The sequence below is a fragment of the Trachurus trachurus genome, assembly GCF_905171665.1.
Source record: "Trachurus trachurus genome assembly, chromosome: 17".
Lineage (NCBI taxonomy): Eukaryota > Metazoa > Chordata > Actinopteri > Carangiformes > Carangidae > Trachurus > Trachurus trachurus.
This window is the reverse complement of record NC_139900.1, coordinates 11,615,973-11,636,960: the sequence shown is the minus strand read 5'-3', so window position 1 is coordinate 11,636,960 and position 20,988 is coordinate 11,615,973. Positions and strand designations below refer to the sequence as shown.

At 40.8% G+C, this 20,988-nt stretch overlaps 1 protein-coding gene across 1 annotated transcript; it reads left to right on the top strand.

Annotated features, from left to right (window-relative positions):
- The first annotated feature begins 61 nt into the window (after window positions 1-61).
- acss2l (acyl-CoA synthetase short chain family member 2 like) lies at window positions 62-16,551 on the top strand. The gene is made up of 18 exons (XM_083991435.1): window positions 62-364; window positions 521-716; window positions 3,463-3,554; window positions 4,471-4,574; window positions 6,485-6,557; window positions 6,755-6,830; window positions 7,921-8,005; window positions 8,903-9,040; window positions 9,675-9,845; window positions 10,797-10,930; window positions 11,699-11,831; window positions 13,125-13,181; window positions 13,623-13,703; window positions 14,194-14,302; window positions 14,520-14,588; window positions 14,789-14,965; window positions 15,834-15,908; window positions 15,998-16,551. The coding sequence occupies exons 1-18, from the start codon at window positions 241-243 to the stop codon at window positions 16,123-16,125; spliced, it is 2,022 nt and encodes a 673-aa protein (XP_083847561.1). The 5' UTR covers window positions 62-240; the 3' UTR covers window positions 16,126-16,551.
- The last annotated feature ends 4,437 nt before the right edge of the window (window positions 16,552-20,988 follow it).

The window sequence follows — 20,988 nt, the reverse complement described above, 5'->3', positions numbered from 1 at the left end:
CGCAACCTGCAAGCCGATTGGCTGCCCTGGCACTAAGCAGACTGGGGAGAGCCTCCAGCGCAGGGATTAGAGGTGGATCTTTATGTGCATGCTGAATTGTGTTGCCTCTCTGCAGAAGGCCTTATACTGCTCTTACCTTACCCAGGAGGATCCAGACAGATCAGCAGTGACTCCAGATTAACCCATTTTTTTTAACTCGACCTCAGATGTTATAGGCCTGTCTGCATTTGTCCTTCCACAATGGTTGTTCCTGAATCTCAGGACAAAATGTACCACCCTTCTGATGACCTGCAGAGGGATGCTCATGTGCCTGATTTTAACTCTTATCTGGCTCTGTACAGGAAGTCTCTTGAGAATCCAGAAGGTAGGTCAAACACATCTGTATTTTTAGCGCAATACTTGCAGTGTTTCCTCGCAGTGTTGCATTTCATCTACCCCAGAGCCTGTCTGTCTGGAGTAGCAGCAGTGTTTATCTGCCCTGTCTTGCAGCTTCTTAACACTGCTCTCACTTTAATTTCAGCTTTTTGGAAAGAGGTTGCTGATGAGTTCTTTTGGAAAAAGCCGCCAACGGGGCCAGTGCTGCAGTACAACTTTGATGTGACAAAGGGGAACATATATGTCAAATGCATGGAAGGGGCCAAAACCAACATGTGCTATAATGTCCTGGACAGGCATGTGAGGGAGGGGAACCTCGGTGAAAAGGTTGCCTATTACTGGTAAGCAACAGCGCGTGTCCCGAGTGAATGATGGCTTTGATGGGAAATTCTGCCTGGAGTTATGCCAGGTATTCCAGTCAATAACAACTGCTGTGTCCCCAGTTGCAACTCCGGTGCACCAAAACAAACCACAGTCAGTGCAACACAATGTCAGTGTTTGGGTCTTTCTGCTGCCAGGTAAAAAAGAAGAAAAAAAAAGACAGCGTTTAACTAGACTTGTTGTGAAATTTTCCCAGAATTCACGATTTGGGTGGAACCCGTTTCTCATTCTGGGAATACAGCAGATTGTAAAACTCCTGCAAGACTCATAAAGCAAAGTTTGGGTGTTTTGTTTAAATGCAAAGCCTGTCTTGTTTACAGACTCTGCAGTTGCATGTTTGATTTTTGTTTATTTATGACCAAAGGAATCTCACATCCTCAGCAGATCACCTTAAACACTCTGCTTTATGTTTTCTGACTTTATTCTAGAGTACAAAGTGTATCTGTCGTGTCAAATGAAGAATCTTAGCAAACAGGACGTAGTTGTTCTGCAAACTCAGCGGTAATAGGGGTTCAATGGAACCGGGCACAGTCTGGAGGACTCACCATCGCCCACATGTCACGGTGTCTTCACACTGTTTGCACTACATCAAAGAACTTATGCAATATATCTGTTTAAGTGTTCAACATATCTGTTTCAGCAGCACACAATGTGATGAGGATATACAGGAGGGTGTCAGCTGTGTTGATTCTGTATTTATACAACCATTGTCACGGACCAGATGGTTGGGTTTGGCCTGTTGAATACTTTTTTATGACTGTTATAAACAAATAGCATCTGAAATGATGTAACACTGTGAAAAATTATACACACACAGACTGAAAATAAAAGTTCAATAGTTGACTTTAGGCTACAACAGCAGCTGACAGTGGTTGTTACTTGCAGCTTGATAAAACAGGCTGATACTATGAAAACAATATATTTCTAAAAGCGCCACAAATAGAAATTAGACATGAGCTTCTTAAAAAAAAATGTTTTCACTTTGTATTGTGACTAAAGCATCAAATCAAAGGGATTATGCAAATCAAACCACCAATTAAAAGACATCAAAAAGCAATCCCTTTCACAAAGCTTCTCTAAACAACTGTTGCTTTTGTTTTAAATGATATCCATTGTTTTTAATCCTGGAGATGATGATTATATCTGGTTTACAAATGCTATAAAGTAGTAGCAACAAATGGTTTAAATGTCAAATATGCTCAACCAGATTTGTTCTGTTTCAGTGGGTGAGAAAGTACAGCAAAAAGAGACACATCATGCATCAATCACCAGTCCAAACTTCAGTTTTCTCTCTTAGGCAAGAAAAGTTAGGGCAATAATAATCAGTGTATACAGAAGATAAAACATAATTCATCTGGACTAAAAGTGAATGAATGAGATAACATTAATCGTAAAGCAAGACAAAGAAAGAAAGAACATGAAGTTGTATTAAAGCAATGACAAATACATTACATCTCCAGATTTGATATTACGTTTGATATTATGTCTGAGGTATTCTGGACTTTGTTCAAACATCTGCAGCACAGTAGTTAAAAGCAGCTTCACCATGTTTGGATGTAATGGCACATGACCTCAAAAACACGTAAATGTAATATACTCAGCCTCACCGGTCTTTGTTCTTAAGCAGCAGCATTATGAATGAGCAGCAGCTGTCAAAGAGAAGGTTTTTTTTTTAGACGGACCTAAAGAAATCCTATTATAGAGGTCCGGCCTACTTGAGAAAAAGGCTTGGATTAGGTTTACTAAAGCTTGTTTGTACGTCAATTCACTAATTCATGCTATATTTTAAGGTAGTAAAGGGTTACTTTGATATTTCTCCAACATGACTGTTAATATGTAGATTATATTTCATGGCTAAACCAAGACTTAAGTTTCAGTTTTCAGCAGGAGAGAATAATGATGATCATTTACTTTCAGTCTTTTACTTTAGCCCCCATAATTAAAACAAACATTTTTTTCGTATATAAATGTAGATCAATTTACAGTGCATTTATTCAGGCAGTTTATGGGGCCATACATTTGTTTGTAAGCGTCATCAGCAACATAGAGACACTGGGAGCGTGTAGCTGTAGTTAAATAAAAGAAGTCCAAGCAAGGCTTGACCTGTTGGGGAATTTCCCAGGTAATTTTAGTTTGTCTGAGGTAATCCTTAACCCAGTTCAGATCAAACCAGGTCAGATCGGTTCAGGTCGTTTTTTTTTTTTAATCTGTACAAAACACTGCTCAACATCACTTAGCAATAATAAAACGAGGACTTTAATTTTGACAGTCAACAAGAGCAAAACCTGATAAGAGCAGTCTTGCTGATGTACTCTGGGACCAAAATCAAAATCTAGATAGGAAATTAGTTTCATCAGAGCAATCATTTATTTCACCATGCCTGCTTTGTGATAAGGTTGTTGCCAGGTTGTTGCAGTGTTTCAGCTTCAGTCTGACACTAGAAGCTTGCTACAATGCTGTCTGCTGCCCTGTGAGACATTGTGACACATAAGTCCTGTCAGACATCCAAACCCAATATAGACACAGGAACAGGTTATCTCTGCAATGAACTGCATGGTATTTGAAAAAGGTGCTGTCTGTCGGGTGAAGCAGTGCATATTAAAAAAAGCAACACATACAGAGGGAGCCCCGTGCAGCCTGACAGATGTTTTGACATGAATAATGACAGATTTTGTTTTGTTTTTTCTCTTTTCTCTTTTATTTTAGGGAGGGAAACTCACCCGACCACCACATGACCATCACCTACGGCCAGCTGTTGAGCCAGGTGTGCCGCTGTGCTAATGTCCTCAAGCAAATGGGTGAGAACCTGCGGAGGCTTCTTCTTTAGCACCTGAAGAGATGAGATGAGTTGATAAACAGCGTTAAAGGTCCAGTGCATAATAATTGGCAAGGTTTATCGGCAAAATCTGAATATACTACCCATGATGAATATAGTAGTATAAGTGTATAATTGCTATAAAATAAAATGTGTTTGGTTTTTGTAGCCTTAAAATTCTTCTTTTATTTGAGCAAGGGTCTTGTTTTAGAGAGTGTCTCCATCTTACGCCGCCATGTTTGTACGGCAGCCTGAATGGAAAATCCAGCCAACCAGAGAGCACGATTCAAGAGTTACGTGTTCATAATTAAACCAACGAAGAAACGGCAGACATATTGTAAAATGGTTTATATCTTCACCTCATCGCTCCATGCTCCTGTTCCCAGTTGTCCCAGTCGTGGTAAACAAGTTTTTTGTCCTTGAAGGCCACCGTCACTTTGCCGACGGGAGGGGTGAGTGCGAGCGAGCGAGTGAGCGCTGCAAACTAGAATCTGAACACTAGATATCACGGTTTAACCCCCATTTTACGCACTGGACCTTTAATAAAGTTAAAGTTAAAATAAAGTTAGAGGAATCTTTTAATGTGTCTTTTGCAGCTTGTACAAGGGATGAAGTGCCAACAGTGAAGAGCGCCTCCGTGACCTTGATTATTAAAATAGCATTATTATTAGTGTTTCATTCTCGTCAGTCTATATTTTGAGTATATGGATCCAATTTCCTGACACGGCATGATACAGCACTGGCATTGTTATCTGGATCCCAACCAACATGCCACACGCTACGAGTTCTGGCACCATTCAGTCGTGTCCAATGCACCTGTCGCGTATATCGAACATACTGGACTTACTAAACGTGTTGAAACTCATCCTAAAGCAGCTGTCCTTTTGTCCTTGGTCCAGGTGTGAAGAAGGGGGACAGGGTGTCTATCTACCTTCCCATGATCCCAGAGCTGGTCTACGCTATGCTAGCCTGCGCCAGGATCGGTGCTGTTCACTCTATTGTGGTGAGTCACTGGTCTGATGAAGCAGCACGCATGTCACTCGTTTCACAGAATCAGATTTATTACATTCATTTGGAAGAATCAGAACCAGAATCAGGTTTATTGCTTCATTAGGTTTTCAATATGCAAAGAATTTTCTTTGGTTTTTCAAGGCCTGGCGGCAAACTTAGAAGAAAAGTGCATTTTTACCTGCATTCAGAATGAAAACCGGTGCATCCTTGTGAAACAAATAAGTAAAAGTTTCTCAATACAGAATTAAGGCTTTATGAGTCAAACTAAAGAACTGTATTGGTTTAGTTTTGTTTGTTTTCAACTACTTGAAGCAGCAGATCAATCAAGTTTGCTTCATCCCATGCGTCTTGTCTTGTAAGCAGTCTAAATTCAGTCAATCAACATGTTTGTTAGCTGCGTTTTGTTGCTCTGACCCTTTTTTTTCTCTGGGAAAACATCTGCTCAACCTGAGCTCCTGCCTCTGTTTAGTCCAGACGTTATCAGCTGTCGTCGGTGGGAACACACCAACACCTGCACTCAATATATGGGTCACACATTTACTGGCTGTATCCAGCTTGCCATGAGAGTCTGTGCGGTTTTGCATGAAAGCCAGCACTAAATTAGCCATTGAGCCTTTCCCATCTATGCATAGGCTGAGAGCCTCGTTAAAAATATCACCAGGCTGCTCCAAGGTGGGTTCACTTTTATAGCTCGCTGAGGCCAGTTTTTGGCAGACTTGAGGGTAAATGACCTTGTCTCTGCTCGGTCATTGTTGTATATTTCCCTGTATTTTCCCCCCTTTTTTTTTTTAGAATAATAGGCTAATTCATTATGAACACCACTTAGCACCATAACAATTGCTGGGGTGTTTTTTTTTTAGTTTCTCGTGCAACTATATTAATCATAAATTAGCTTGGCGTTGAGTTCATACAGTGATAGCCAAACAGCGCTGTGCCAATGCAGTGACATTTTGCTGAGTCCAGAGTCCTCAGTGACCTGATTCATAAAGGCTGAAACTTTACACTCTGTGAACTGTTATCCTTGGCCAGAGCCTGTCTGGCAGGAGATGCAGAATGACAATCACATAAAAGAGCAATTATAAATGTCTGGTTCATTATGTAATATTGAGCAAAGTGACCTCTCCACACATGGTGATGAGAGGGAGCCGCTTGAATTATCACCGGGTCTGAACTTTAAAGGAAACCTGTGCTGATACATGCATTGTTTTAAGGTAGTGTTAGCCCTGGTGCTAACTTTGTTGCCACATCAACAAGTCTAAATTAGCTCTTTTTATTTTGTTATTTTAAACTTAGAAAAATATGAACTAAGCTACACAGATGTTGACCTATAAATCTTAATATCGAACTGAATAAATAATGTGGATTAGCAAAGTGATAGACAACCTCTAGGTGAGCTAGTTGCCTGCTAAACCTGGTTAGCTTTACATTATTTGGAAGATAAAAAAAAAGAAGACATTATTACTCAAACTTGAACATCAGTGATCATTTACAGCTTTTCCTGTGCATGAGGTATTATCAATAACATTAACAATAACAATAACAAAAACATAGTTTGTAATAGGCCTATGTTCCTCCTTTGGTTTTTACCAATACGGGGCTGCACTGCTGAGTTGTCGTGGAGCATTTTGTTATGTTGTTATGAGTTTTGTGTCTGTTTCTGGTTATTTTTTGTCTCTTTGCATTTCTCTTGTTTCTACTTTGAGTATTTTGTTGATCTTTGTGGTTATTTTGTGTCTTTTTGCTCTTCTTTTACATAATTTTATAACTCTTTGTGGCCGCAAAACAAGTGATTTAAAGCCATGAAAACAAGACAGAGGCTGTGAGAAACTCTTTATGCCGTAAGCTCCAACATCCTCCTCCTTTAACTCTTACTCTGCCTCTCTCTCCCTCTTACGTTCACAGTTTGCTGGTTTCTCCTCTGACTCTCTGTGCGAGAGGATCATGGATGCCCAGAGCACCGTCCTGGTGACAGCAGGTAGGTGCAGCACCAGGATGTGATGTGTCGTAGTCGAGCTTCAGTGGCTGTAAAGATGATGCCCGAGTTGTAAAAAGTGACTCAGTGTTTAAACACCAGTTCTTTGCCCGCTGCTGGTCGACACACCTCACCATCTATTTATCATCTGTCTGTCGCTCTCTCTCTCCCTCTCCCCTCTCTCCTTTTGTAATACACAGATGGTGTTTACAGAGGGGAGAAGCTGATCAACCTGAAGCAGATTGCGGACGAGGCTCTGGAGAAGTGCAGGGAAAAGTAGGTCCTATAAGTACAGTTTCCCTTTTCTCAGCAAATCTCCCCTTGTTTACTCTGGTTGCTGCTGGTAATGGGATCAACCCCTAGCGTACGAGTCACTGGACACACACACACACGCTGCAAAGCAAAGCGCTATCAGCTGTTATCAGGTACATTGAGGAAACCAGTTTCCACGGTACAAGGTTGCTGGGCAACACTCAGATTCACCAGGGAGGCCCAAGCTGCTTGTCTCCCATGGCAACATGAGCCTGGGTGGGATGAGAGCTGGAAAACAAAGCATGCTGGGAATAAGTATGAACGTAGACATGTTTATGGGGTATAATTTCAACATAAACAATATACATGTATGTTTTCATTTACCGTACCTTATCTGTTTATCTATGTTTTACATTATGTGAAATAAGCTATTTTTAGAACGGCGGAGCAGAGCCATGAGCTGCTCAGAGCTACGCTACGGAGGCTGATGGGATTTCTTGGTTTCCCTCATCAAACTCATCAAATACACAATCCAACAACTCCAAAACGCTCTGGTGGACAAGTTGTGACCTGCACATTCACCAGTCTCTGCATTTGCCTCGAAAACAACTCCAAGAAATCAAGAAATCCCATGAGCCTCCATAGCGTAGCTCTGAGCAGCTCGCGGCTCTGCTCCGCCGTTCTAAAAATAGCTTGCACTGACAATTAAAGGTAACGAACCTACTCCCAAAACTATAGGGATTATGGCAATGGGCCAATTTGCCAAAATGTTGAACTATCCCTTTAACTTAAATTCAAACGTGTGGCTCAGTGTTTCTTTTTCTGCCTGTAAATCTAAGTTACAAGTCTTATCTGAGACATCACAACATATTTTTTTGATATTAGAGGAAGGGTGCATACTCATACCATATACTGCATCCTATAAATAAAATAAATAAAAGTATAATTTTATCCCATGTGAGAACCAGCACACGCCCCATGGGCTCACATGATCCAGATTTTTCACAAAATCTTCGAAAGTGGGGCAACACAACCGCTCTGTAGCCATGACATGAGGTTTTTATGCCTTTCATCGCTGCTCACCATGTTTTTTTTGTCTTTCTTTTCCTAACAGAGTGTCATCTAGTGTCACTAAATGCCTCGTGGTCAAGCATCATGCGCTGAGGACAAAAAATGGAGCTGCATGCAACAAACTACAGGTAAGAACTGCCAAACTAGCAACTCAAAAATTATTGTTTACACCTGTATTGTGTTTAATGTAGAACTGTTGTCCTGCCTAAATTAATATAATATAATGTAAAAGGTGAATTTCATTTCAATGCTGTCCTACATAAAGAATCTCCATCCTGCCAATAGAACAAAATTATTAAAAGACTGAAATCTGGTATTTCACTTTTCTCTTTGTTTTGTTTTAATTTAGGTATTTTAAAATCATCCATACATTTGACAAATAATGCTATGTAATGTTAAATAAGAATAAAGATGCAACAATTTAAATGCACACTGTGCGCATGAAGACCATATAACTCCTTATTTAATCATTTCCAATTCTGCGTCTTTTTAAAGTACATAGCAGTTAAAACCCCACCAGACTGTCTGCTTGAGATCAGTGTCACAGGGCAGAACTGCATTATTTTATTTATGTATGCATTTGTATATTTAAGAGAAACTGGAAACACCAGCTGAAGGGAGATTTATCCCTTGTCATAGTTATGTGACACCTTGTATCTCCCACTTTTCCACAGACTAAAAGAAACAAACAAACCTACATTTGAGCTTTTTAGTATTTAAGATGTTGAAGGTTGAAGGCGTCCTTAAGCCCTCAACCATAGATTGAACATAAAAAGTCCTCAGCCCACAAAGGATCATATTATAATCCATCATGCGAGGCTAAAACAAAAACAAATATAACCCCAAAAAAACATGGGTTCTTTCATATTTTGGAAACAGAATTTGCCTTCAAGGGACACAGTAGATTACAGTCAGTGACACTGACATGGCGTGTAGCTGCCTGTGCTTCTGGCACACGATGTGAGCAGATGTAACGAGTGGTTTCATGCGTTTGGATTCGTTCCCTGTTGCTCTGGTGCCTTCAGACCCCCTGGGACTCAGAGTGCGATGTGTGGTGGGACGAGGCGATGAGAGACTCCCCCGAAGAGTGTGAACCCGAGTGGCTGGACGCTGAGGACCCACTGTTTATCCTCTACACCAGCGGCTCCACGGGCAAACCCAAAGTAAGACTGCGGGCTGCAGGTTAGAAACCAGATTCATGGCAGAAAAACACACAATTCTTCTGGCTTATAGTAAAATTACATGCTGTTCGTTTTTTTCATGCTTTCAAAATTCTCCCTGAAACCACGTCTTTTACAAACAAATCACAGCATCTATTTTCTACTCTGATAAGCCTGTAATGATGTTAACCATGCTGGCTTTGACATAATCTGCTGTCTTTAGAGAGAATTTGTATTTTTTCTCATGCTAAGAGGCATAAATAAATACAATCCTTAGAAAGTTATCTGCTCTCTGAAAACACCACATCTGCATTGGTGTTTTGTATATTACTCTATTTTTATGAATTATATGTTATTATTTAACAAAAACAAAACACTGAGCACATCAAATTATATGAAATAGTTTCTTTTTTTCCTCACACAGATACACATACATAGGTTTTAAGCCCAAAAATGTAATGTTTTAACTTATGGGGACTTTTTTCTATTCTTTTTTTTTACCCACAGTCCCCACAATGTGCCTGTGTTAACACACACACACACACACACACTTTCCAGCATTTAGAGCCTGTCTTCTGTCTTTGTGTGTTGACCAATTATCTCCTTGTTCATGTTCCTGTCTCCGTGTATGGTACAGGGTGTCCTCCACACTGTTGGCGGGTATCTGCTCTACACATCACTGACCTTCAAGTATGTTTTCGACCATCACCACGACGACGTGTACTGGTGCACGGCCGACATCGGCTGGATCACCGGCCACTCCTACATCACCTACGGGCCCCTTGCGAACGGCGCCACAGGAGTTCTCGTGAGTGGGGGAAAAAAATAACTTATAGTTTCCTATATTCTGATTAAGGCGAGACACTACAGGTGAAATTTAACAGATATCACCATGAAACTTCCCAAATTTTTTGTCAAATTGTATGTTTATATGAGGCAATATCTAATGAAATATGCGCTAATTTGCATACATTTCCAGAACTGAAATCTGAACAATGGATATAGCCACTTTCAAAATTCTTATTTTATTCTTGAGCCAGACGTTTTTACAGAGGATATTTTGAATATCTCTTTATATCACTCTGTAAATAAGAAAATACTGTCACCAGCCCCCCAAAAATTACATTTCACCATGTTTTTAAGGAATAAAATGTTGTATAAATCAGGCTGTGAATGATATGTCAACAAACCCCTCTGTAAAAACCTTCAGAATATAGACAGGAATAAAACTGGAAGGTTTGGTGTCTGTCAGTGCTGCTGAAGTGGAGATTATTGCTCGGTGTATGAGAAAAAGCTAATTTTGAAGAATGGCCTTTAAAGACTTGTACTGTAAAATTCCATAGATTGTTAATGTAATTCATACATACGCTGATACGGAGGAAATTACAGTTTTTTGGAGCCTACATTATTGTGCAGGGGAGCGAGAGCTTTACAATGATACCTGCCATGACATGGTTCAGACAACATGCAGGGCACCGTTTGCCACAGTAGCATGTTAACTTTTGGTGAATTTAGGAGAAATTTACAGACGAAAGAGACAAAATGAAGTAAAATAACCACCTTAATGTGGATTTTCTACCATTTATTTCCACTATTCTTAAAGAAGACATGCTAAGGAGGCAAAATAGCCCAAAATCCCCAAATTGATCAGTGCATGAAAAAAATTTTTTGCCTGTAGTGTCTCGCCTTAAAAAACACCACAAAGACGCCCCAATATCAACTCCTCTTAGAGACACAAGTGTTTTTTTTTTTTTTACAGTTTGAAGGTATTCCCGTACATCCTCATGTGGGCCGCTTCTGGGAGATTATAGAGAAGTACAAAGTGACCAAGTTCTACACGGCGCCGACTGCCATCCGCCTCCTGATGAAGTACGGACGAGAACCGCTGCAGAAGTAAGAAGCTGCAGCTGCTGGAATCACAGCAGCACAGAAAAGTCCTTCATTCTTTAAAGAGGTTTCTCCAACAGCTACAGGAGTCAGGAGTCTGACTTTCAAAGCTCAGCTCCACCTGAGAGCTGTCTCTAGTGTATTTTTTTGCATCTGGGTTTCCCAGCTTTCATATGGAAATTTCACCTCAGATTTTCAAAGAACTCGCCTCTTATGTAACGTTTTCTGCTCAGCAGCAAAGAAACCAAATTGTAAGAGTAATGATATGACTGGAACCGTGTGAATATGCATTTCTTATGGTGAATTTGCAGTAATTCTCCTGCTACAGAATAGGGTTATCTGTCAAAAGCAGATGCAGGAACTTCAGGTTTTTTTTGTTTTTTTTTAAACGTCAGCACTGACTACAAAGTGTGTCACCTGTAACTCAGAGGTAGAAACCGTTTGAACCTCATCGTGTAAGCTTCACAGTGGAAACAGAGAGGACGTTATCCCTTGACTGACAGTTTCCGAGAGGCTGCAGTTACATCAGCCTGTCAATGTGTAACATTGTGGCAAAAAACAAAACAAAACAAAACAAAAAGTTACCTGAACATAAAACTGGAAACAGTGGGCAGAGCGAGCCCGGCGATTTTATTTCCCTTTCCTCCAAACCTTTATGCTAAACTGAGATAATTCCTGTATCGCAAAGTCATGATAGTCCAACTCTCAGTGAGGGAAGTGAACCACAGTGGGCTATAAAACATCACAGGAACACTGATGAATCTCCGTCTTCAGGTACGACCTCTCCTGCCTGAGGATTCTGGGTACGGTGGGCGAGCCGATCAACCCCGAGGCATGGCACTGGTACCACGAGGCGGTCGGTCAGGGCAGATGTCCCGTGGTCGACACGTTCTGGCAGACAGAGACGGTAAAGAACACACACAATAATAAATGTATTGTTGTTGTTACTCAGATTGACTTCTTCTACAGAGACTCAGAAACCAATTCTAGCAGTTTAGGGTTTGTACGATGTATGATGATGAATGAAAGTTTATTTGAGCACAGAATAAAAGAAGAATAAAATAAAAAGACAACACAAAATGAAACAACAAGACTTAAAGCAGATATCAGTGGAATGTTTTTGTTAATATAAGTCCTAAATAGTCCTATTTTCCGTCAGCAATCACTTACATGAAGTATTTCAGCCTAAACACGAGTCTCTCCGTCACTCTGCTCTGCTGTAACCCGAGGAGAAAATTTTCCTTGTGGGATACAAGTGTTATCCAATGAGGAGAGAGAACGGCATGAAGGGCTGTGTGTGCAGCCAAGGGATGCGCGTGAATGTGGTGACGTAGCACGAGGACCAATTGATGCCTGACAAGGGCGGGGGCTGCTAACTCATGGTGCGTTCAAAGAAACTCGTACTTTGTGTTTTTCCTTCCTGTGAAGTCATACCAGTTCGATCTGGTACGAGTTCACGGGTCGGAAGTTACGAGTGGCCGTTATAGGGAACTTTCACAGACAACAGGATGGTAAAAACACGAGCTACGGGTTACCTGGAACGCTACCAAGTCGTAGTTGTGACTTGAAGCTGTAACTTACGGTTTCAAAAGCCTGCCTTGAACGCAGCATTAGCCGAAACGGCCGTGAAGCTGATATCTGCTTTAACAATTATTTATGTTCAAAAAGAGTGGGAAGAAGCCAAAGCTTATTAAATCCCACCTATTCTCTCTATGTTAATTCAATATATACTTACTTAGTTATAAAATAGCAATATATATATAATAATGTATAATATATACACATATAACCAATAATTTTCACATCTGATTAAACATGTACTGATTAAACTGTGTTCATATTTAATTGTCTACTTTAGTATGTAACATTTATGATAGAGAAGAGTCTTCGGGTAGTTTCCTCCCTCCACCTGTTTGTTAACTCAGCGTTGGTTTCACACTCCTCCACTCAGGATCAGTTTGACCCCATTAGAGTCTAAAGTTTAAAACCACTCATCAGGTTTTTGAACACCTGTTTACCACAGAACAATGTTATACAGTATATTACATGTTTTGTTGATCATTGCAAGAAAAATTATTAACTATTAACTGGATGAATCCTGTGATCGCTCAGTGGTTACAGAAAGTAAAGCATGTCTACATATGACTGCCCAGTCAAACGCTCATCAGTTCCTATAATGTCGGTCTTTGTCTCTCCATAGGGAGGTCACGTTCTGACGCCTCTGCCCGCCGCCACGCCGCTGAAACCCGGCTCTGCTGTAAGTGAAAAAAAAAATCTCCCTCAACACTGTCGACTTCATTCTTTTGAAGATTCAAACCTGAAATCTTCTTTATTTTTATTTGATGAATGAGAATATAATCAGCCAATCAGAAGAGGATCAGAGCCTGATGTTGAAAATAATACAGCCCATAACAGATTAAAGCACAAACACCAAGAAAAAACTGAAAATACAGTGAGAAAAAAAGGAAAATAAAATCAGAAAATCTTAAAATAAGGGAAGAAACAAAAAGAAAAACACATATTCCAAGCCTCTGCTGTAAGTGAAAACATAATATGTGTTGCTTTTAAACATAACTGGACTAGTCGTGCTGGTCAGGACCAGTTTCACCACCGTACGTGAGAAACCGGAGAAACATGAGAGGATTCAGGTTGCGATGTGGAGTAAACGTTGTTATTAAATGGTCTCGTCTTATTTCAGACCTTTCCTTTCTTCGGGGTGGAGCCGACCATCCTCAACGAACATGGAGAGGAGCTGGAGGGTGAAGCTGAGGGGTATCTGGTAAGTTTCAGTATCGTCTGAAGTATGAAGCAGCTCATACAACAATACAGTAGATCACACATCACACTTATTTATGAAACTGAAAACATTCAGAACCCATAATCTGAAAGAGCTCTGTGTGAAATAAGTAATAAATATATTTGTTTAAATAATTTCATCACATTTTTGCTTTCTAAACTACATATAATGTTATTTGCTTTTTGTCTTATCGGCATTAGTTTATCTTGTTTGTTTTCATTTCTTGTTTTTTTTTTGTATTTTGTGGTTTATTTTATTAGATTCCTTTCATTATCAGCACTTTTATTTACTTTAGCTCAATGAAAAGTCAAATTAATTATGTTTCTGAATGGATCTCATCATGATAACTGTCACGTCTAGCTTTTGTGTGGAAAGGTGCTGTGTAAATAAAGTTCATTATTAAGTTTCATATCGGAGCAGCAGCAGCAGCAGCAGAAGTTCTCTTACACTCTGTGTGTTGTTGTTGTTGCAGGTATTCAGGAGACCCTGGCCAGGAATAATGCGCACTCTGTACCGAAACCACGAACGCTTTGAAAACACCTACTTCAAGAAATTCCCAGGCTTTTATGTGACCGGTGATGGTAAGACAGACAGACAGACACACACACACACACACACACACACACTTGATCACCCTGTTATCACGCAGATTGTATGTCACTCTGGATTAAGCGACAGTCTGAGCACCAAAAATGTGCATCTTCTTGATCTCTCACTGAAATACCACAGGGAGGGAGAGAAGAAATGAGCTAGAACAACTCTTGTAGGGGTTATGCAACTTGTCTTCTCTTCTGTCAGGCTGCAGGCGGGATAAAGACGGCTATTACTGGATCACAGGGAGAATGGACGACATGCTGAATGTGTCAGGTACTGGCGCTGCACTAATAATGTCTGATAATGCAGCTGCTTCAAAAATAACTTGGCTGAGTTATTTTTACTCTGTTATGTAATATTACAACTGGCAGCCTTTCCTCAAAACCCCTTTGTTGAATTCATCTTTTATACATCCATGAATTAACAGCGATGAAACCCCTGACTCGTACGTGTGTGTGTGTGTATGTTTTCAGGACACCTGATGAGCACAGCGGAGGTGGAGGCGGCTCTGACCGAGCACCCGGCCGTGGCGGAGGCTGCAGCGGTCAGCCGGCCGCACACGGTGAAGGGCGAGTGTCTCTACTGCTTCGTCACCCTCAAAGACAGCAAGGAGTTCAACCACACAACGGTGGAGGAGCTCAAGAGACTGGGTGAGACTCAAACTCCGAGAGTTGAAGAAAAATCTGCTCAGTTTTTGCATTTAAAAGGTTCAATTTTGAGATTTACATGTCTCGTTTGATTATTATAGATCAGATCCGGGTTCTATAGATGTGTTTGTGTCTGAATTTAAAGGTCCCATTTTATATAAAGTGAGTTTCTCCTGTGTTTTTTTGTGATTGTAGGTCAGGTCAAGGTTACATTTTTATACTGTGAAAGGATCAAAGTGCTCACACCACAGAGAAATAAACAGCGTGTATTCAGAAACTGAGCCTTAAAATGAGCTGCTGTGATTTTGTGATGTCACAGCACAGCAGTCACTAAGCCCCGCCCACCTGGACCCACCATCCAACACTTGCAGGATGTGTTGAAACCTGAAATCTTCTTTATTTTTATTTGATGAATGAGAATATAATCAGCCAATCAGAAGAGGATCAGAGCCTGATGTTGAAAATAATACAGTCCTTAACAAATTAAAGAGCAAACAGCAAGAAAAAAATGAAAATACAGTGAGAAAAAAGGGAAATAACATCAGAAAATCTTAAAATAAGGGAAGAAACAAAAAGAAAAATACATATTTTAACCCTCAAATATAAATCAGGTTTTAGTCAAAGAAACAGCTTCTTTCTAGACGTCTCATCTTGTACCAACAAACAGAAAAATAAATCCTGTGTAGAGGAGGTTGTGGTTGCTTCAGTGCAGTTTGAGTAGATGATGCAGCAGCTGCTTCATTGTTCACAAACTGGCTCATCCAGGCACCTCTGAGTGGAGGCAGCCAGGTTAAAGCTCCTGGGGAAGAGAAACCCACAGTGGAGTTTAGTTTCTGGCCGAAGTCTGAGTTCTTCTTTCTCTTTTTATCAGTGCGAGAGAAAATCGGTCCAATCGCCACGCCAGACTTCATTCAAAATGCTCCAGCTCTCCCAAAAACTCGTTCTGGTAAGTAGTTCAACACCTCCGGACAACAACATCTCCTCCTCCTCCTCCTCCTTATCCTCTTCATCCATCCCCTCTTCTTCCGTCTCTAGGGAAGATCATGAGGCGAATCCTCCGGCAGATCGCCCGCAACGAGAAGGACCTCGGCGACCTTTCCACCCTGGCCGACCCGAAGGTGGTGGAGGTGCTGTTCAGCCAGAGGTGTGAAGCTGCAGCCTGAACAAAAAAACAAAACAAAAAAACATACCACTTCTTTTCCTCTTCCTCTAACAATGCAATAACGGTACAGATGGAGACAAACTGCTGGTCCTGGATCAGCATCAGAGTGAATCGGTAAAGAAAAACGATTGACAAGACTCTTTTAAAACTGTTAAGAAATAAAATAGTAAATGGTTTCATCATGTAGATGTAGTGATACAGTATGGGGCTGTTTGGGCCAAAAAACTAAAAATAAAACACAGAATTATCTTTTATATTTTCTTAAGAAAAATCTTTTTATGTCTCTTATCATTGGACCGGGTTGTAAATCTCTCTTGAAATAGTGAGTCAGCTTTGCACATGCAGCTTTGTTTTTGACTGACGACTGATGTATATTTTCAATCTGTGACACATTTCTATGACCTTAAAATAAAAAGTGTTTAATCTGTTTTGTTGCTTTTTTTAAATGTGTGTCCTTGCACCTTGACGCAGAGCAGCCATTGGACGCCCTCATGTGGCAGGAATCGAGCTCTGCGGCTGCCATCTGATGCCTTCACTGTTTACTGTATAAAAGCCTCTTTTTTTTTTTTTTTCTTTTTTTCTCTAACTCTCCTGCAGAGGCTTTCCGCCTTTTGTCATCTAATGATGCACGGAGCACAAACACACACGGCTTTGATGATGTGATCAGTGCAGCAGGGAGCAGCAATTATCGCAGACAAGAGAAACGCGGGTTGTTTTATCTTAAGTGCACTGGATTCTTTTGAAATTACAAACGGCAATGATCTTGAACAGGGGAAACAAAGGCAGTTATAATCTGTTTTTTCTTTTTTTTTTTAAAAGAGAGCTTATAGCAGCACGTTGCGGGACTGTGACTCTTATCACACTGTTAATGCTGGGTCATGTAAAGTCAGTGGGCTTCCTTTGTTCCTGCCTCTCGGTCTCCACCACAACACACTGCACGCCACATGCATGCAGCGGTGTGTGTGTGTGTGTGTGTGTGTGTGTGTAGGTGGGGAGGATGAGGAGGAGAAAAGAGCCCAGAAACACAGCAATGGGCAGCGTGTTACATCATCAACCCCAACAGCAGAGGAGTGGTTACCATGACAACCCCTCCACCACCCCTACCCTCCATCTCCTCCTCCTCCTCCTCCTCCTCTTCCATCTTCCTCCGGTCACAACAGCAGTCTGCAGATGTTTTGTAATCAGACGTTGCCGACCATGAAATAAATAAAAATGTTTCAGCTATAAAATATATTTGTATCTAAAGACCTTTAAAGTTTTTTCAACTGATGACGTCGACATCAACAACTGCTTCCTGGAGGAGTCCAGTTCACTTAAAGCTGGTTCAATTCAATTTAACTTAAAATAAAGAGACACAGGTGCTCAGCGAGGTAAAAAATAAGTAGGAAATAATAATAAAAAAAATAATAAGTAAGAAATAAAGGTTTGAATTAGGAATTAGGAATTTATTTATTTAAAACAGGGACAATGCACAAAAACGTTAATCTTGTGAGACAAGAGAAGATGCCTTGAGCCAGGTTGTAGCAACATTTGCTAATTTCCACCTGTAGTCCCTGGACAGACAGATAACAATTAAGATCGATATAAAATATATATGATCTGGTATAATAATATTTTTAAAAAAAATAGACAAAATAAACTAGCAAAAGCAGGGAACCAGAAGGAGGCCAGTGTGGCTGCTCACCAGAAACTGGGTGATGCATCTGGACAAATATAACTAAGAGAGAAGGAATAAGGCCAGTGGGTTTACTACTTCAGAGCCAAGGAAGCTTTGGTCATTAGTGTAATTTCAAGGTTTGTCTCGGTGTTTATCTACAAAGCCCTTACAGGGAAATTGCCAACATATATCACACTTCACACTCCTAGTTTGGTCATTAGACACGGCCTATTTGCTGTAATCGGTAGCACAACGTTTCCGTTATGTGACAGACATTATTAACATGTGTAATCAGGAAGTGTAATGTTAGATAATAAAAAGGTACAGCAAAAAGAGAGGTCAACACATCTAAGTGGGTTATACCAGCAGTGGCTTTGAATTGGGAGGCTGTGGGTTTGAATCCCACATATATTTTACTTGTTGCATTGGCCAACAACATTTTCAAAAGGAGAGCTTTCTTTATTATAATGAACAGATGTGAAAAGTATTTGAGAAACTAATTGTCTGAGTGAGGCCAGTCCTGCCCTTTTACTCCAATACAAAACTTTGAGATGATTTCAGAAGTGCATCTTTCTTTTCTTTTACTTATTTATTTTTCTAACAATGGTTAAAAGACATATTTCCTCCATTTTTACTATTTACTCCTGACATAAAGGCTTTAGGTTTGATTCCCGTTTTGACAGAAATCACATCGCCCCCTGAGGCAGCAGCGCCCCCTGAGGCACTCTCAAAGTTTTTTTTCTTTCTGGTTTGTCTTTATGTTTCTGGTGCAGTTTATTAATAATTCAGTGTCTTGTTGTTTGGAGTCTGATCAGCTGCCGGCCGATATCTATCCAGCTGACTGTCACTTTGTCAGGCTGCTCTGTCAGCAGCGATCAGCTCCGTCTTCCAGCCACCAACGATTTTAAAGTCAGAGTTTGTGAAATTCAATCTCCCTGATTCAGTTACAAACACAAAACCACCAGCTCTGTAAAACTGATATCTGAGGCTAATATTTGAAAGCCAAACATCAATAAATTGCTTTCTGTGATACTGTGATATTTACCCCCCCCCCCCCCCGGTTTTTTTTGTTGCTAAGGATGTATTTGAATTTGTTTGATTATATAATTAATGTGTTTTCTGTCAATATCAGGCTTCATCTGCCCTGAGACTAAAATATGATAATATGTTACCATAATAGTAGCGACTTCCAAACTACTTCAGAGCAAACAAGACACAAACTGTGACTTGGTATCAGATGAGACTGATCAACTGGGCCACAGTTAAAGGGACAACGAGGAGTTTCCATTTGGTTATAAAAAAGTCTCACGTTAATGTGGATGAATCTACGCTACCCACACTTGTTAATGGGCCCATTTTCGATAAATATATCGTTTTGTCTCTATCGTTATTTTGTTATTATTAGTGGTGGCGGAAATGCTGGTCGAGCCGACCAGCGTTTCTTTACTTTCGGTTTCGCGGCGAGTTATGAGAATAACGCCGCCGAATTGCCGTTTATGATCGGAACTACGACGGTATGTGATCGTCTTTGAACCTCTGACTTTAATTCTTGATGAATGAAAACATGAGTCCGTCTTGCGCCGGTCAAAGAATTTCACGGTGCGCGGAGGCTCATAAATGTAGTGTGAAAACGCTTCGCTTTTCCAAAACTCCTCGTTGTCCCATTAAAGCAGAAGTAAGCGATCCGGTCGTTTTCGCTAATGCTGCGTTCCAGGCAGCTTCAAGTCACGACTTACGACTTTGTAGCGTTCCAGGCAACCCACTCGTGTTTTTCTGACCTGTTTTACCTGTGAAAGTCACTATAACGGCCACTCGTAACTTCCGACCCGTGAACTTGTACCAGATCGAACTGGTACGACTTCACAGGTCGGAAAAACACGAGTTACGGGCTGCCTTGAACGCACCATAACTTCTTGTCAGCCGATGGAGTTAGCAGCCCCCGCCCTCGTCATGGATCTATTGGTCCTCGTCCCTACGTCACCACATTCAGGCGCATCCCTTGGCTGCACACACAGCCCTTCATGCCGTTCTCTCTCCTCATTGGATAAAACTTGTAGGATACGAGAAAAGTTTTCTCCTCGGCTCAGAGCAGAGCAGAGTGACAGACCCGTGTTTCGGTCCAAACACTCTATGTAAGTGATTGCTGTCGGAATATATAACTATTTAAGACTTATATTAACACAAAAATATCGCTTACTTCTGCTTTAACTGATTAGCATGTGAACTTAGCATGCAAAGAATATTGAAAATGCAAATGTACAAATAAAACATGTATGTAGAAGCAACACATGGATAAGTCTGAATGTCTGTTAAAGGGATAGTTCAACATTTAGTAGGTTCGTTACCTTTAATTGTCGGTGCAAGCTATTTTTATAAAGGCGGAGCAGAGCTGCTAGCTGCTCACAGCTACGCTACGGAGGCTAATGGGATTTCTTGGTTTCCCTCATCAAATACACAATCCAACAACTCCAAAACGCTCTGGTGGACAAGTTGTGACCTGGGTCCTCATTTATCAACCGTACGTACGCACCGATCTGTGCGTAATGAGTGCGTAAGAACATTCCCACGCAAAGTATGGAATTTATTAACTTGTACTTGTGCTTAGGAACGTGCCGTGCGTAAATTTAAGCACAACTCTGACCATGCGTATACAAAATCTAGTGGTAGAACAGTGAAACTAAAAATAAAACCCAGTAGAGGAGTCACAGTGTTCAGCAATCTCAAACTTCACACATGTTCCCCGTTGCCTCTAATTAATAAAATGTATCAATTAGCAGACATTTTGAATAATCAGTGTGACAAGCTATAAAAGACAGCTATGACAGGACAACCTCAAAAGAAGTCTTACAATTAGCTACAAATACAAGCATGGCTTATATTGCGCTGTTGGAGGACGTGGAGAACCGTATGCTTCGCAGGGAGCGCGTTTTCAAAGACCGTGCTGATCTGTTCAGTGAGACCACAGAATGGCTTCTTAGCAGGTACCGCTTCCCTAAAAACATTTTATTGGATTTATGCCGCAACTTACAACCCCTGTTGGAGGGAGAGACAAACCACACCAAAGCCATTCCAGTGCACATCCAGCTCCTGTCCACCTTGGGATTTTTGGCCACCGGAACATTTCAACGTGAGATAGGAGACATATGCGGCATTTCGCAGCCAACATTTAGCAGAATCATGCCGGCAGTGTTGGATGCAATAATTTCT